This window comes from Hyaena hyaena, unplaced genomic scaffold (assembly GCF_003009895.1).
Source record: "Hyaena hyaena isolate Hyena2069 unplaced genomic scaffold, ASM300989v1 scaffold_478, whole genome shotgun sequence".
NCBI classification, from domain to species: Eukaryota; Metazoa; Chordata; class Mammalia; order Carnivora; family Hyaenidae; genus Hyaena; species Hyaena hyaena.
Genome location: NW_024081110.1, coordinates 468,157 through 487,097, shown reverse-complemented (window position 1 = coordinate 487,097; position 18,941 = coordinate 468,157). Strand labels below are relative to the sequence as shown.

At 38.9% G+C, this 18,941-nt stretch overlaps 1 protein-coding gene across 1 annotated transcript in view; it reads right to left on the bottom strand.

Moving 5' to 3' along the window:
- Positions 1-18,941, bottom strand: part of PCCA (propionyl-CoA carboxylase subunit alpha) — a 410,939-nt gene that overhangs the window by 183,386 nt on the left and 208,612 nt on the right. Inside the window, exons 17-18 of the mRNA XM_039254278.1 lie at positions 15,363-15,473; positions 1,052-1,160 (exon numbers count right to left, since the gene is read on the bottom strand). Coding sequence (XP_039110209.1) covers positions 1,052-1,160; positions 15,363-15,473 — 220 coding nt within the window. The remainder of the gene's footprint in view (positions 1-1,051; positions 1,161-15,362; positions 15,474-18,941) is intronic.

The window sequence follows — 18,941 nt, the reverse complement described above, 5'->3', positions numbered from 1 at the left end:
AATATTTTCTGAGAAAAAAGTTAGCCATTAAGATACAGGCAAAACCCAATTTACTTTTCCTCTACCTACTTCTTCAGGGGGTAATCTGAATTTCTGATCTGTGTTCTTCAGAGCTCTCAGTCACCTGCCATTTTTATTTTTGTTCTTTCTCTTATGGAAAAGCAAAAAGAATGGGAAAAAAAAGTTGAAGTGACACAGTTTTATCAACAACATCACTCTAGCAACTAATAGACTGTACTCACCAAAGTAGTATTATGCTAGCAAGGACACAGACATTCATATTAAGTAATTCTGTCACTTAGAGGCAGTAATGTCATAATGACTTTGTTTTGTTTGCCCTTGTGATATAAAGGATATTTTTTCTTTCACTTACATTAGGAGGAAACTAAAAGGTATACTTAGGGCTCACAAATAACTAACTCAACCTGCTGTTAACTCCTTCTGGTATCTTATAAATGAATTTCTTATATATATATATATATATATGTGCATTTCAACTGCTCATATTCAATCCTAATTTTTTGTACTGTAACACTTTTCAAAACTTTGTTTAAGATTAACAAATGAAGTTATAAAACAAAAATAATAAATACAAATTACTTAAACACATATTCCATAGGGCTTCAGAGTATCTTCTTACCTCTAATAATGTCCAAATTTGCAGGGTCAAGATCCTTTTTTCTGAATTAAAAAAATCATTTGAACAAAATAGAAGCAATACCACTTTTAAACAGTGTGATTTTTATTATACTTCTCCAAACAGTCACAAGATTCAGAACTATGACCAGTTATACCATTTATCAGCTATTTTCTTTTTGATGATTTTAAGAATATTTTTAATGTTTGTTTGTTTGTTTGTTTATAGAATCCCAAGCAGGCCTCACACAGTCAGAATATCAGTAATAAAAAAAAATCAAACTACCCAGTTAAACCATGAGGGAAAGTTCTGAACAGTCTCTTTATAAAAGAGGATAACTTATCAGCTATTTTCTATGATCAGATTATCAGTGTTTTTATGCTCATTTATGCTGTTTTAAACAATCTAACATACCTTGAACTTTCATGTTCTTGAAAATGTTGTGCTCTTAGTTGGAATGCCACGAACAATGATGATGCTATCGCCAATAGCTGGTTTCTCTCATTCTCAGTTAACTGGTGTCCTGAGGGAAATTAATCAATCAATCACATACATCATGTTAACACTTAGTGCCTCAATCTTACAGAATTATTAGTCATTCAAATAAGTATTTTATCAAACATCTTTATAGAGATAGTATTATCCCAGACACTGGGGCAAACACTGGGGAGGGAAGAGAACAAGATTATTCAAATAAGACCAAAAAACCCAAGTGACCCTATCAATTAGCTATAGGGATTTGGTAATAGACCCCTCAAATGGCCTGGATAAACTGCAAGCTTACAGGCTTTGAAAAGTTCCTGATGGTCTCTAGTACTTAAGTAGCCATGAAAATGTCTCATATGATTCCATACTTACCCTACCTGAGGATTACAAAAATTTGGTCTTAGTCTTCTCAAAACATACAGTCTACAACAGCACCTCTCAAAATGGGTCCTATGGGCTATCAGGAGTCTCCAAGAACCTTAGAAGAGGGCTGCAAGGCTCAAACTACTTTCATAATAATGCTACAATTAATTTGCTTTCTCACCCCCTGATCCAAGAGATATATGTGTGGTGACATCATTGCTCTGATGTCAATATATAATGGACTTATTATTGGTACTTTAAACATAAATTTTAAAAAATAAAAACAAATAAAAATAAATATTTTTAAAGCTCCCAATGTTTTTCTTTTTAAAAAATGTTTTAAATTATTTTTAATACTTGTGTCTGTGTATGTGTGTGCGTGTCAGAGAGAGAGAGAGAGAGAGAGAGAGAGAGAGAGAGAGAGAGAGAAAGAGCGCGAGCGCGAGAGAGCGAGCTATGGAGGGGCAGAGAAAGAGGGTGATAGAGTCCAAAGCAGGCTCCGCACTGCTGAGCTGGACGTGGAACCTGAACCCACTAACTGTGGGATCATGACCTGAGCCAAAGTCAGATGCTTAACTGACTGAACCACCCAGGCGCCCTTCTTTTTTTAATGTTTATTTATTTATTTTGAGAGAAATAGGGAACACATGTGCTAGCAGGGGAGGAGCAGAAAGGGAGAGAATTCCAAGCAGGCTCTGCACTATTGTGGGGAAGAGGGTGGCCTCAATTGATGGGGGTGGCCTCAATCCCACAAACTGGGGGATCATGACCTGAGCTAAAATCAGGAGTTGAACACTTAACTGACTGAACCACCCAGGCTCCCCTGAAGCTCCTAAGTTTTCATTTATAATACAGTAGCTATCAATGGATATAACCACAAAAGCTCTTTGGAGTATAAAGAGGACCAGTAAAATGATCTCCGGCTTCACTACACATCAGAATCACCTGCATTAAAGCAGAGATTCCTGTGTTTCATCTGCAGACACTGAATGATAGTAAGTCTAGGATGCAGCCCAAGAACTTGCATTTCTTTTTTTTATTTTAATGTTTTATTTATTTCTGAGAGAGAGAGAGAGGCAGTGTGAGCAGGGGAGGGTCAGAGAGAGAGAGGGAGATACAGAATCTGAAGCAGGCTCCAGGCTCTGAGCTGTCAGCACAGAGCCCAACACGGGGCTCGAAACCACAAACTGTAAGATCATAACCTGAGCCAAAGTCGAATGATTAACCGACTGAGCCACCAAAGCGCCCCAAAACTTGCATTTCTAACAAGCTTCTGGGTGGTGCTGATGCTGCACGTCTACAAATCTCAGTTTGAAGAACTATTTTAGACACATGTTTATCAAACTGTGTAATACAAACCACTTAAGTAGTTCATGAGGCCACTTTGGTGGGTCATGAGCAGAAAGACAAATTATGTGAAAACTTTTCATACCGAGTATTTCATGGATGTGTGTACACTAAATCATGATCAGAAGATATTTCCTACAGTGGTTCAAATACTCACTACTCTAGACACATTTGCACATTGTATATCATCAGCAGGAAAAAAAGGCAATACATTATGAGAATCCTTTCAACTGTAGGACACTGGTTCAGTGTCTCACTTGGTCTAATTACTAGCTGCACTAAGATAATATTGGGAAAGGAGATTCCCAAATAAAACTCACCATTACTACATCTCACAGAGATATTGACACAATGTATATATGAATGTTAATCCTTTTATTGATACTGGAACAGATTTGCAAATTTCAGCACCAAATTTCTATCTGATATAAGCCTGCTGAAAACTTACCTACTACTACAATTTCATTTCTACAACTTAAGAGTCTCTCAGGTAATTTTAACAGAGTGGTGCTGCAAAGACGATCTGTCTGATCCTCCATGCAGTGCAAGGGTCCCTTCTACAGCACTGTTAGATACATGGTTATCTAGAATCGATAGTACTCCAACAGCTGGAAAGTGACAAAGATTTCTAAATAGATGGTTACTTTTCATACTGAATCAGACTGTTTCTATAAACTTTTTTTAGATTTTGAGAGAGAGAGAGAGATAACAAGTGGGGGAGAGGCAGAGGGAGAGACAGAATCTCAAGCAGCCTCCACACTCAGCACAGAGCCCCAAAAAGGGCTCAACCCTACGACCCTGGGATCATGATCCGAGCTGAAATCGAGAGTTGGACGCTCAACTAACATTCAGGAGCTCTGAGTCAAACTGTTTCTTTGTGACTTTCACCCAACTTTTCCAATCTGAAGTAACATCGAGTAAGTCTATTCTAATTCTGTTCTTTGCTATGATTATACGTTATCAATCTTGAAGGATATAGACAGCAGTTCTACACTCTGCCACTCATTAAAATGGTTTTATATCTTGACCATCCTTGGAATATCTAGCCACATTGAAAAGACAGTATTCAGGTCCAAAGTGGCAGTGTAGAAGGTACTTTATCGTAACTATTCTTATGATAATGGTTCTAGCATAAGGCTACTCTTGATCACAGATCAGAGGGGCCTTGACTCCTGTTGTTCTCTTATGGCCTGATGCCCACACATGTTGGCCCTGGCTCGGAAACCCAGACTTCTTCCGAATGTTCTTCATTACTATGCCCTCTGATTTTTCCCTTGGTGAAATCTCTGGCCCAGCTGGCCCTGGTGTCTTGCAATCCATGTTCCAAATGTTGTTTCTAACTAAATTAGACTAAAATCCAGCCGAACCACCTGGACCTGAGAGCAGGCCCAAGGCAGAAAGGGGCCCTGACTGAATCTTAGGTTTAAGATGATGATTAGTTCATCACCTGACACTTTTACCAGAGTGATAGATATATAGTACGCTCTACCAATTACAAAAGTAACCCATTTTGTGCTAGAAACAGTCCACAAATAAACACAGATCAGTGCACAGGGCTCAACAGCTGGGCAAAGCTGATGACAGCTGTATTATTTCATATTAATGAGTCTCCAGTTCTCAAGGCTAACCACCTACAGTTCCTTCAAAGTTCTTGACGTGAGATGGATCTCATACCATCTTTTTTTTTTTTTTAGCATTCTTTAAAATGTGTATTTATTTTTGAGAGAGAGACAGACTGAGTGGGGGAGGGGCGGAGAGAGAGGAAAACAGAATCCAAAGCAGGATCTAGGCTCCGAGCTGTCAGCACAGAGCCCGACATGCGGCTTGAACTCACAAATCGCAAGATTATGACTTGAGCTATAGTTGGACACTCAACAACTGAGCCACCCAGAGGCCCCATCATACCATCTCTAATTAGAGATTATGATTTTCATTATCATAATCACTTTCTTTTGTACACACCTAAAAAACATCGGACAGATTTTTTTCAGTTCTTTTCTTAAAATGGTAACCTTCACAAATTGTGAGATAAAAGACTTAAAAATGTAAAGGGCTTGGGGTTCCTGGGTGGCTTAGTTGGTTAAGTATCTGACTTCAGCTCAGGTCATGATCTCACAGTTTGTGAGTTCGAGCTCTGTGTCAGGCTCTGTGTTGACAGCTCAGGGCCTGGAGCCTTCTTCATGTCTCCCTCTCTCTCTGTCCCTCCCCTGCTCTGTCTTCCAAAAAATGAATAAACATTTAATTTTTTTGTTTGTTTGTTTTTCTAGGAGAGAGAGAGAGCCGGCATGAGCAGGGGAGGGTCACAGAGAGAGGGAGTCACAGATTGAAACAGGCTCCAGGCTCTGAGCTGGCAGTCAGCACAGAGCCCGACGCGGGGCTCGAACCCACGAACCGCGAGATCATGACCTAAGCGAAAGTCGGACGCTTAACCGACTAAGCCACCCAGGCGCCCCATGAATAAACATTTAAAAAAAATTTTTTTTTTATGTAAAGGGCTTGGTCTAATATCAGAACCATGTTGAGGTAGTCTGTGCCTAGAGGTTAAATAATCATCCTATGGCTCAATACAAGACATTATTAGAGTGCATATAGTCTAATATTGATCAATATGTTACATGACAGTATATATGTAAAATACTCATTTAAATTTTTAGAAAGTAGTTATATTTGCTATCCTTATAGGTTCCAAAGTATATTATAGACATGGTAATTTTTTTAACTTACAAAACATCCAGCTGTAAAGTTTCAACAAGTAATTTAATGACTGACATATGAAATCCAAAAATAATCTATGTTTTAGCTATTTAATGGACACTGGACATACAAAATAATTTTAAATGAAAACTAATTTTTTTAAAACAGCTTTCAATTTCAAGTTTATGGGCCATTTAGAATTCTTTAAAAATACTCAATCAGCACTTAGTACTTTGCCAAAGACAAAAACAAACAGAAGTTTTACAGAACACTATACAGAAAAATTTTATAAAACACAGTCATATCATGGGTTTTCTTTAGACATCTTTACACCACTCTTTTAAAAGATCATTCCAATGTCTAGGTAGTAACTAGACTCCTCAGTTTTATTCTAATTGTTTTTATGTTTTACAGTTACTCTTTACCTGGGACTCATTTTTTTAAAATTTGGCATAAAAGAAGGTTCTAACATTTCATATGTAGTAAGAGGAAAAATTCCCACATATACTAATTTCTGCTTATGAGCTCCCTATTCCATTACACTGACATATTTAACCATATTTTTTGTTTCCTTTCAAATACTTCCATTCTTAAACTTTATTTTTTTAAATGTTTGTTTATTTCTTTACAGATAGAGAAAGTATGAGTGGGAGGAGGAGAAGTAGAGAGAGCAGACAGGAGAATCCCAGGCAGGCAATGCTGTCAGTGCAGAACCTAACGTGGGGCTCCATCCCACAAACCATGAGATCATGACCTGAGGAGAAATCAAGAGTCAGATGCTTAATGGACTGAGCCACTCAGGCACCCCCCATTCTGTCACTTTATATCATATTGTTTAGATATAGAGCTTAGCGATACATTTTAATCCATGGAAGGCCAATTTTCCTCTATCATTCTTCATAATTTTCTTTAATATTTTCAGAAATTTATGCATACATATAATCTTTTAAATCATTTAATGTAGTGGACCTTGTGAGTTTAACTGGAATGACATAAAGTCTGTGTATCAATTTGAGATAGAATGGCACTCCTACACCATTTGAATCCCCAAACAATAACTGATGTGTTTAAAATTTAACAACTCAGAAAACAACAGATGTTGGTGAGGATGTGGAAAAAGAGGAACCCTCTTACGTTGCTGGTGGGAATGCAAACTGGTACAGCCACTCTAGAAAACACTATGGAGGTTCATCAAAAAGTAAAAAATAGAACTACCCAAGACCCAGCAAGTACACTACTAGCTATTCATCCAAACTATACAAAAATAGTCATTTGAAGGGTCACAGGCACCCCAATATGTACAGCAGCACTATCGCCAATAGCCAAACTATGGAAAGAATGAGCCCAAATATCCATGGACTGATGAATGGATAAAGAAGGCGTAGTGTGTGTGTGTGTGTGTGTGTGTGTGTGTGTGTGTGTGTGTGTACACACAGTGGAATACTGATCAGCCATCAAAAAGAATGAAATCTTGCCATTTGCAACAACATGGGTAGAGCTACAGTGTTTTATGCTAAGCAAAATAAGTCAGCCAGAGAAAGACAAATACCATATGATTTCACTCATAAATGGAATTTAAGAAACAAAACTGATGAATATAGGAGAAGAGAATGAAAAATAAAATAAGATGAAAACAGAGAGGGAAGCAAACCATAAGAGACTCTTAACCATAGAGAATAAACTGAGTGTTTCTAGAGGTCGGTGGGCATGTGGGCTAAATGGATGAGGGCACTAGTGATGACTACTGGCTACTCAATGAATCACTAAATTCTACTACTGGAAACCAATACTATACTATGTGTTAGCTAACTTGAACTTAAATAAAAATTTGAAAGAAAATAAATAACTGATGTTTTTCCATCTGTTCACATCTTTCTCAACAAGATTTTTATAGCTTAGAGAATCCTATAGGTTCTATATCTTTCCTATTAAATTTCTCTCGACTATTTTACAAGACACTACGGTTAATACGAACAGGGTTCATTTCAAGCTGGCTCTTACTAACATAGTGAAGAGATATTAACTATGCATGTTTATCTTACTGGATTCAGCCACCTTGTCAAACATGCCTTTTTAAGTCTAGAAATTTTTAGTAGTATCTTCTGGGTTTTCTAGGGACACAATTATATATGGAAAAAGAGAAAATTTTCTCTCTTCTTTTCAAAATATTTAAACCAACTTGGTTTTGGTCTTTTTGATATTCCAAAGCAATAAAAATGATTGATAATAACAGTCATTTTACAGAATTCATTTGTTCCTGATTTTAAGGAAAATTATTTTAGCATTTTGTCATTTAAAACTAGGTTTTAGTTTTCATTAAGTAGGTTTTTAAACAAATTTTATTTTATTTTGATTTCAAAGAATTTTTAATTAGAAAAGGCACTGAATTTTCAGCCAACAGCTTTTTAGCACCTACTTTTTTTGTAAACCATCACTTTTTATTTTATTCTAACTGTAATGGAGACCATTAACAAATTTAGGTTTTTTTAACTTTGAGTTACAATTTGCATACAATAAACGGGTCCATTTTAAATGAGCGATTCAATGGAGTTTTGACAAATGTGTATGCCCATAGAAACACCACAACAATCTATACAGAACTTTCTGTTACTCCAAAATACTCCTTTGCATCTCTTTCCAATCAATACCTCTGTACCTCCTTTCCCTCCCTGATCTCGAGCAATTACATTCTTTTCTAGTTTCACTTAAACGGAACCAGATAGCAAGTACTCTTTCATGTCTAGCTTCTCTTGCACCCAGTATTTTTGAGATTCACCCATGCTTTTGAGTGAATCAGAGTTTCTTCCATTCTCACACTGAGTAGTATTCTATAGCATGGGTACACTGCTATTTGCTTAGCCTTTCATTCACTGAAGGCTTTCAAAATAAAGGAGGGGGAAGACAGGATTTGGTTCTAACAGTGAACTCTGGCAGCTGGGTGAAGATTAATTACAAAGTGCAATGGAGGCAGTACGGAGGCCTGTGAGAAGGCTACTCTGAGTCCAGACTAGAGGACAGCAGTTCGGGCCAAGGGGGTTGGCGTGCCTGCATCAATTCCCAGCTTTAGGCGAACAAGCTAGGGCAAGTACAGTGTACTGACCATGAGCAGCTTTACATGTGCAAACACCTGCAGAGGTGAGGTGAAGGGGTTGGGAAAGCATGCTGCCCACTAACTCCTGGCGATGCAAACCCCACGTGGGCAGCACCTGTTTCCACTTACTGATGAATCCTAAGCACCTAGAATTTTGGGATGCAAAGCGTATTTAAATTCTTTTAGAGTCTTCCTATCCCTTTCTCAAGTGTGAAGGTAAACTAAGAGAACACTTCAACCTGACTCTTGTGTTTCATCTCTGCCAACCCTGATTGAGAAGATTCACAAGCATGACCCTGGAGTCCATGGGGTCCAAAGAGTAAGGTGGCAGAGAGACTGAGAACCTCCAGCCTGGCATGCAGATGCAGCCTCGCACCCTCTAGCAAGAGCAATAGCCACGAGTCACTTCCACGTAAAAGTTAGAACCCTAGCCTGGGAAGAGTTCTAAGGGTTTCTCTCAAGCCCATCTTTTGAAACCTTCAAGAGCATTAAGGCTTGAAATCTCTACTGTATCACAGAAAACAAGGTTGGGAAAAGGTGCAGGCCTTGATTTAAAAACCCCCTTGGGCCTTTTGGAGATGCCTGGGTGGCTCAGTCAGTTAAGCGTCTGACTTTGGCACAGGTCATGATCTCTCAGTTTGTGGGTTTGAGCCCCACATCAGGCTCTGTGTTGACAGCTCAGCGCCGGGAGCCTGCTTTGGATTCTGTATCTCCCTCTCTCTGCCCCTCCCCTGCGTGCACACGCTCTCTCTGTCTCTCTCACTCTCTAAAAAATAAACATTAAAAAAAATATTTTTTAAACCCTTGGGCTTTTAAAAATACTTTCCAGGGGGCGCCTGGGTGGCCCTGTCAGTTAAGCGTCAGACTTTGGTTCAGATCATGATATTATAGTGTGTGAGTTCAAGACCTGCATCGGGCTCTCTGCTGTCCATACAGAGCCTGCTTCAGATCCTCTGACCTTCCCCCATGCTTTCTCTTTGTCTCAAAAATAAACATTAAAAAAAATAATAATACTTTTCAGCATCCCCAAACCCTAGACACTACCTCTAACCTAACAGGTTCACTACATATTTGTGAAAGAAAGGAGAAAAACTCCCTCCTCACAATTATCCCTCACCTTCTTAGCCTTTGTAGGAGTTGGAGAGTGTGGGGAGAGAATCTCCCACAAAATTCCCAAACTTCAAACAAGGTTTAGGCTCTCCTGCCCTTACTCATTAAGTTGGTAGGTACTACGTGCAGGTCACATCACACAGTAGCAACCACAAGGTCTGTGATACACCTCTGCAAACCTCCTGCTATTACCACCCCATGTGCATGGCCCAGTTTTTCAGAAGCCCGATCAGTGTTCTCCTAAGTGGCTTTAGTTCTATCATCTATTTTTAACAGTCCTCTGGGGATTCCCTTTCAAACTAGTGTCGTCTTAAATGATGCTGACAGATGTCCTCATCCTGAGCTATGCATGTTCTCTCTTTGTGGGCTGTGGCTTTGCTGACTGTTTGCTTCATGTGTAGGCTTCATGGACTGGGGGATCTTAGGGAATCTCTCTATGGCCAGTGAGATTTGTCAGAGAAAGATATTCCACTACTGTGCCTGCGAGTACCTGTCTACCTGTCAGTCCTCTGAGAACCAAGTGGGGAACACAGGTTGCGAGAAGGGAGTCACCACATTCAGTATGTCCACATTCACTCAATCCTCTGTCCAACTGTGCCTGGTGCCCCTGGGGTAAAGGGCATCTTATTCTCCATAGAGAAGAATCTCAAAGTCTTTGCCAGGGGGGAGGAGAGGGCCACCCTCCTCTAAAGAGTGAAGGAGAGGATATGGAGAATTTTTCCAGAGATTTTTAGATCAATAGTCCTACCTTTAGAAATTTCCCAAGCTTCCTGACACTTAAATAAGGGCTAAGACTACTGAAGGATTCCACAGTGTTAATGAGCAACTTCCCAGTTTTTCACATTGTCAGATTAGGATTCAACTTTCTTAGGTTGCTAAGTCAGTTAAGAATCATATTTTGGTTCTTCATTTTCAGGAATGCTATCTTCTCTACTTTTCCTTATGGGCTTGTGTCTTTCAAAACACACACACCCACACATACACACAACTCAATTCAGGGCACCTGGCTGGCTCAGTCAGTGGAGCTGCAACTCTTGATCTCAGGGCAGTGAGCTCAAGCCCCACGTTGGGTATGAAGCCTACTTAAAATAGTAAAAATAAAAATAATAAAAACTTCAATTCACTGATTAGAAAAAAATGTGTATAGTTAAGCTATCATCTTTACTTCAAACTGGTTAAAACACATTCTTCAATTTCCTCAAAAGATATAATGACATATTTCTGAATCTTTATTTTAAAACCTCTTTTCATGGTGCCTGGGTGGCTCAGTCAGTTAAGCGTCCAACTCTTGGTTTTGGTTCAGGTCATGATCTCATGGTTTCATAGGTTCAAGCCTCAGGTCAAGCTCTGTGCTGGCAGCACGGAGCCTGCTTGGTGTTCTCTGTCTTCCTCTCTCTGCCCCTCCCCTACTCTATCTCTCCCTCTCTCTCAAAATAAATAAATAAACTTAAAAAATTTTATATAAATAAAATCTCTTTTCGTAATTGAGAAATTAAAGATATGTTAGTTGGGTATCGTACCTCTTGGGTCAAGTACTTTCTAATGAAGCAGGTATTTTAAGATTTTCTAATTTCCAGCTTATAAGATGATCTCATTCTACATTCTCTGCATACAATTTGGTGCTTTTTTTTTTCTTTCTAGAAGATTTAAAGATTTTTTTGCTCGATATACCTAGAAGAGTTACTTTTTTTCATTAATCTTGTCTGAAACTTAGTGAATCTTTGCAACAACACATCAAGGCTTTCTCAAGAACAGTGGAAAAAAATCTCCATTATTTCGTTTAAAATTTTATAATTAATTATTCCTTTGTCTATCTTCTCTTCATGAAACTGTTACATATGCACAAATTCTCTTGGACTATCCCTTCACATCTCTTATTTCACACATTTCATTCTCTTTACCTTTTAACTACATATTTTGAGAAATTTCCATTTATTCCTTAGGGTCAGTAATTTGGTTCTTAAAAGTGACCATCCGGGGTGCCTGGGTGGCTCAGTAGGTTAACCAATCGACTTTGGCTCAAGTCATGATCTCACAGTTCGTGGGTTCAAGCCCTGCATCAGACTCTGTGCTGCCAGCTAGCTCGGAGCCTGGGGCCTGTTTCAGATTCTGTGTCTCCCTCTCTCTTTGACCCTCCCCTGCTCATGCTGTCTCTCTCTCTCTGTCTCTCTCTCTCTCTCAGAAATAAATAAAACATTTAAAAAATTTTAAAGTGACCATCCCACCTTTCACTTTGCTGAAATACTTCTAAAAATCAGAGGTTTTATAGTTTATTGAGGTCTTCTCTTCTAATTTAATGTCCTTAAATGTTCTTACCATTTTTCAGTAAGCTCTGCCACTTACTCCTATAGGAATTCTAACATAGCACGGCCTGTCCTCAGCGATTCTTCTAGGTCTTCCTCCATACATGGTAAGCCTTTTCCTTTGTATATTCTGGGCAAAGGACCAGGCGCTGGTATGCTGGTGAATGATTAACAATCAACTCGGGAGTGAAGGATGAAGAAACGCACCAGTGTGCAGGTTTTGATGGTTTCCTCACTGTAAATACTTTCTCCAAGGCTGATTTCAAACTATGGGCATCACGTCAGAGAGGATGGATTGGGCACAGAGGAGCAGCACCCCAGATCCGCCCTGGTGAGGTGCCGCAGCGGTCTAAGTGCTACCTCAACCTTGAAGCCATCCCTGATCCTCTGACTTGGAAGTGGTTTTTCTCTGTGGTTAGTTTTTTACATATTTATTACCCTTGTAAATATAAGCTTCTTAAGTGCAGGGAATATGTATTATTTGTTTTCCATTTTCTTCTAGAGCCTACACCAATTATCTGGTGAATGATTTTAATGACTGAATTCTCAAAGGCAACGCCCAAATTTCATTTTACCACTATCACTAGCTAGACCCCAAGACATGACCTGCACTGCCCACCTGCTAGTGCCCACTAGCCTTTGTCCCCGTTTTTCCTTACGCTCTTCTTTCCAGCTTACCTCTTGACTTAGACAAAAGACCCTATAGGGATAATCTGTGACAGAAACCAAAACTACCCCCAAAGCAATAACAACTGCCCAAAGAGTACCAACCAGTCAGACCACCCAGACCAGTTTAAAACTAACCACGCCACCGCCCCCTACCCCCAACTTGTAACTGCACAGATGGGCATTGGAATGACTGACAGTTACCTTTACCTCATTATACTAAAATCTCCACCAAAGGAGGAACAAGCCTCATTTACATAACAAACAATGTATATACAGGTTTGTTTCCTTATGGCACATATGAGACTTTATGCCTGCCTTTACATACAAAGACGAGGCTCCGTGTCTAAATATTCATCCTAACCCTTATTTAAAGTAACTGATTCACCCTTGCTCAGACAGGCACAGCTTTGGAAGTTATTCCCCATGATCTCCTCATTTGCTGCAAATTAAGTTCCCTTTACTTTATTGTATTGTATTGTATTGTATTGTATTGTATTTTAATTATCTTGTTACACAGCTCTGTGCAACAGAAACCATGGTGGGGTGTCAACCTATGACTCACCCATGAGCAAACTCCTACTGATTTGGTTATGCCACTTTTAAAGGAACAGAAATACTAAATTTGACTTGACTAAATTTAATGGAAAAGAGAAAGGTATAATTAATGGTATATTACTTGTGTTGAATCCAGTTTTTGGTAAAAACCTGCAACTTTCCAGAAGAGAAAAGTAATTCTGATCTTTTCTTTTGATGGGGCTAAAGGTTAAACTGTAGCAAGGCAATAGAGAAAAGAGTCCAAAATGTTCATTACAGGCCACTTGAAATTATAATTCTTAAAATATTTTCTTCCTCATTTTCCCTTTACTCCAGAGTCAAAATAACATCTTCCCCAGTTTTCATTTATTTTTCAAATAAATGGACAGCAGCTTTTCAACATGAGAATCTAATAAGCAGACATGAAGAATACATTCTTGTGCATCCTAGTTTTTAGTTTCAGGCACAGTCATTCCAAAGGTTAACCTTAGAACCGTTAGTAACTCTGTCCTAGACCACAAACATATTTGGGATAATAAACACACATAATAGAAAATTTTAATGCAGTCACAAAAACACGTCCTTGACTGCGAACACTGCCTAGGAGAGCTGGACAGATGGGAAGCAGACGGGTAATCCCAAAGGGACAAAAATGACCTGGCCTCAAACATACGGAGAAGATCCTGGATTCACTTCAGTGGCCACTTCCTGCTGTCTTTTTCAGGCACATATATCAAACAATCAAAGATGATACAGTTTAAAATATCAGATATTTGTTCTAGGGAAAAATAGGAAGGAGGAAACAGAGTAATCTGAAGAACAAGTGATAGCAGCCATTCAGAGAAGGACTGACCAGAGAATAATGTGAGGGAAGACAGTAAGAGCTCCACATTAAGAATGGCAAAGTGAGGTGTGTACTTTTAAAGTGCTGACAGGTATTCTACAACAACAACATACAGCATACTCTGAAAACCTGTATGATTTGTGATTGTGAATCCTGGCACAATTGAATGATACCAAAATAGGACATGGAAACTCTAAGTTCAGCTTCTGGCTTTATTATACTACTGGCCATTTAGCCTTATCAAGGTCTCTGGGCTTTGGTTTCCTCACAGGGAAAATAAAGAGATTAAATAATTGAGATTAAATAATTGCTAATGGTCCTTCTCACAACTTCTAACAATTTTTTAACTCTGTTCCTATCTTGTATAAGCATTTATAGAATTACAGTGTCCATGCTGATAATTCCCTATCAAAACAGAAATGTAATATATTAAGTTTATCACAGAAAATGGTGATGTTAAGTTTCAAGTAAATTTCTGAGTTCCCTTGCAAATGTGCAACATTTTCTGCTGCTAAATATATAGCACATAGTAATCAACTTCAATTACAAACTTTAAATGCCTCATTTTCTTCTCCATGGTAATGGGATCTAATACATCTATGTACACATATAGACATACCCACAAATGTATGTATGCAAGCATGTTTGCTCTAAAAGTTCCCTCAAGTTTTCACCTGTTGCCTCCTATTGTTTCATGACACATGACCACCGCAGATGCATTAGCCAGCAGACTTAAACCATACAGAAATCCTGAAAATAGAATTCTGATCTTTTCTCTTGATCGGGCTAGAGGTTAAACTATAGCAAGGCAGCAGAGAAGAGAGTCCAAAATGTTCATTACAGTTGAATTTCTCACTCAACAAAATTATGGATTACTGCACATTCATAAGTCATTCATGAATACTCAAAACCATGAATATCAGGGGTGCCTAGTGGCACAATCGGTTAAGCGTCCAACCTCGGCTCAGGTCATGATCTCGCAGTTTGTGGGTTTCAGCCCTGTGTCAGGCTCTGTGCTGACAGCTCAGAGCCTGGAGCCTGCTTCAGATTCTGTGTCTCCCTCTCTGTCTGCCCTCCCGCCCCCTGAGCATGCTCTGTCTCTAAAACAAACATTTAAAAAAAATGTTTTTTTAATCATCAATGTCAATAGTCTAGGATACTCTGTTAATAAATCAAGTACAGTATATACCAAAGGCCTTAATTTCAAAACAGAAAAACTATACATTATAATAAAGTATAAAAGTAATAAGTTTAATATAGTAAAATACTTCAATGCACACAAACCTTTAAAGCCATCAGGATACATGTCAGAAAGAAATTTAGTGTTGATGTCTCCTTCTATAAAACGTGAGTTGATTATCACCTCTCGGAGTAACGCGATATTATGTGTAACACCTAAAAATAAGAAGATATCAGATGGAATTAGAGAACAATGAGTCAGTTAAAATACCTAAGCCTTATTATTTAGAGAAATTTATCATCTGTGTCTTATGACCTAGCAAGAACTAGGTAAGATTATCCATCTCTTTGACTTTAAGCAACGACAAAAAAGGTCTAAATCTGTGGTAGCAATATAACACTAAACATAAGCCTGAGAATCTTGTGACTGCCAAGTCAATTCAATAGGGAAATAAATGTCTTTTCAGTAAATGGTACTAGCAACTAGACGTCCATTTGGGAAAAAAAGAGAATGAACTTCAACCATTAACTTATACCATAAACAAAAAACAACCCAAATTGGATCACAAACCTAAAAGTAAGCCCTAAAACTGTAAGACTTACGGGAAACATAGGAGAAAAATCTGGTATCTTGAGGTAGGCAACAGATTCTTAGGCAGTACACAAAAACCATGAGCCACAAAAAAAGAAATTGTACTTCATCAAAATTTAGAAGTCTGCTTCAAAGGATACAGTCAAGTAAACAAAATGGCGAGCCACAGGCAGAGAAAATGTGGGCAACACATATATCAGACAAAGAACTTGTATCTAGAATATATAAAGAATGCTTAGAGCACAATAAGATGACAATGTAAAAAATGGCAATGGAGCTGAACACATTTCACAAAAGAAAATATGCAAATAAAAAGTTGTTCAGAGTGCCTGGATGGCTCAGTTGGTTGAACATCTGACTTCAGCTCAGGTTGTGATCTCAGGGTTTGTGAGTTTGAGGCGCACACTGGGCTCAGTGCTGTCAGCGCAGAGCCCGCTTTGGATTCTCTGTCCCCCTCTCTCTGCCCCTTCCCCACTTGTACACTCTCAAAAATAAATAAAACATTTTCTAAAAAGTTGTTCAACATTGCTATCATCAACAAAATACAATGAGATGCCTCCTAAAACCAATTTAAGTGGCTAAAGGTTAGAAGACAGAAATATCACATATCAATGTGGACGTGGAACAGCAGAATTGTCACACCCTGTGGTGAGGATATAAATGGCACAAACATTTTGGAACTACTTGGCAGTTTCTTAAAGAGTTAAACATATCCTCACACAGAAGATTCAGACAAGTCACTCCTAAGTAACCTATACAAACACTTATACACATAAGTTATTACTTTATTTGCAATAGTCAGATCTGGAAACAATCTAAATGTCCATCAACAGGTCAATGAATTAGCAAAGTGTGGTTTGTCCATACAATGAAATTCTATTTAGCAATAAAAAGACAGGGGTTACTAAACACAAAAGGATGAATCTCAAAAAAATTATGCTGAATTTTGAAAGACTTCTGCAGGAGTCCAGTAATATAAAATTTCAGAAAAGGCTAAACAACCTACAGTGACAGAAAGCAGATCACCCGGTTGCACCGGGTCAGGGACAGAGAGACAGAGGACTGCAAACGCCAAGGAGGAAACTTTTGGAGGTGATAGAAATGTTCAGCATCCTGATTATGGTGATGGCTTCACAGTGAATACATATGTCGAAACTCATCAAACTGAATAAATATGAGAAGTTCATTTTATGTCAAGTACACTTCAATGAGTAGTAAGAAAGGAGGAGGGGGAGATAAAAGGAAAAAAAAGAAGAGAAAGAAAAGAACAGCTTGTGATCCAGCAGGCAGCACCAAGCCTGGGACAACGGACCGCTACAAAGTTAAGTTACAATGGCTAACTGCCACAACAGGGACTCGAAAGGTATCGGGAGAGTTCTGTGAGATAGAGGGGCTTTATGAAGGGAGTATTTGATCTTGGTCACGCAGATTACAAAGATGCAGAGAGAATAAAAGGGAGGATGAGAGGCATGTCAAATTCAGGGGAAGCGGGAATTCCATCAGGCTTCCGCAAGAGGAGCAGGGGACAGGAGCATGTTAGAGCTGAAGAAACGGGAGGTTTGCTAATTCCTCCCAGTTTCTTTACCCACTTCTGTACTCGTCTACACCATCACAGACAGCACAGTCCTCATCATACCATTCCGCCGCATGACAAACCTAGAAAGCCCGTTTCTGATCTTGCTATTCAAGTCTTAATAGAGTGCTCACTTTTACAAAAATATTCCAAAGTGAGCAAAGAATCAGACACTCAGGCTCAAGCACCAGATCTACTTCTTACCTTGGGTAAGCTGTTTCACCTCTCAAATTTTTAGTTTCCTCATTTGCAAAGTGGTGAGCACAACAGGACCTGTTCTGCATTACTGTAATGAGGTACAAATGACGTAATGCTTAAGGCAATGCCAGGTGCTCAGGAACGTGCATCAATGTTGTGCTCATTATTATCCTTTCATCCGAGAACTGATACACAGCAGAAGACACTATGTTGTTAATAAACATCAGACAGGGGAGCCAGAGTGGCTCAGTCCATTAGGAATCTGTCTCATGGTTTTTGGCTCAGGTCATAATCTCACAGTTCAGGAGTTCGAGCCCCACATTGGGCTCATGCTGCAGGTGCGGAGCCTGCTTGGGATCCTCTCTATATCTCCCTCTCTTGCTGCCCCCCCCCCAAATAAATAAACAAACTTAAAAAAAAAAAAAACCCACATCAGACAACAGTTGCACTGCATCTGAAACCTCAGCACTGACCTCCCTCCCTAACTTCAGGTTTCATATCCTCGAGGAATCCAGTTCCTCAAAAGTTTACACCTCTTTCTATCCAGAGAACACAGCCATCCTATTAGGCAGCGCTCAGCAAACTCGGCACGCAAATCAGACCACCCCTTATTTCTGTATATCAAGCTTTTTTGGAAAACAGCAGTCTTTACATACAGTGTTTGTGCTCTAAAAGTCAATCAGTTGTAACAGAGACCATATGACCCACAAAGTCTAAGCTATTTACTCTCTAGCCCTTCCCTAAGAAAGGTGGTGGACATTCACTATAAGGCTTTTAACAATGTTGACATTCTGAGCAAATTAGTCTATACCTATCAACATTTATTGTAAACCTACTGTTCGTGTAGTAATTAGATATCACACACAAGAAAGAATTGAGAGCAAACACTATAACATTATGGTACCTGCTTTGGGGAAACTTTTCAGTAACCAGTCACAGAATAAGAAAATTACAAGGAAAAGAGGTGGAAAACTAAGAAATTGTGATCTAGAGAGAATGAATCATTTATCTAAAGTTTAGTAAAATAGAAATTGTAATAGCAATATATGTTTAAAAATATGACAGTCTGTGGGTTTCATTGAAAATGTGATTTCCATTTTTTACACAGTAACAGAGTCTTAGCAGAACAAAAGACCCCCCAGACACAGACTCTATCTTCCTGTCTGGTTTACAGCTGGACCTGACAAACTAATTCCTAGACAAGGGGCCGGAAGTTAGAGCGATGTGCCCAACTCCAGCCTCGCTTACTTGAAAAGAATAATTATCAGGCTTCCTTTCCTCCTCCTTCCTATGGGCTTCCTGATTTGGCAGGAACTCAGCT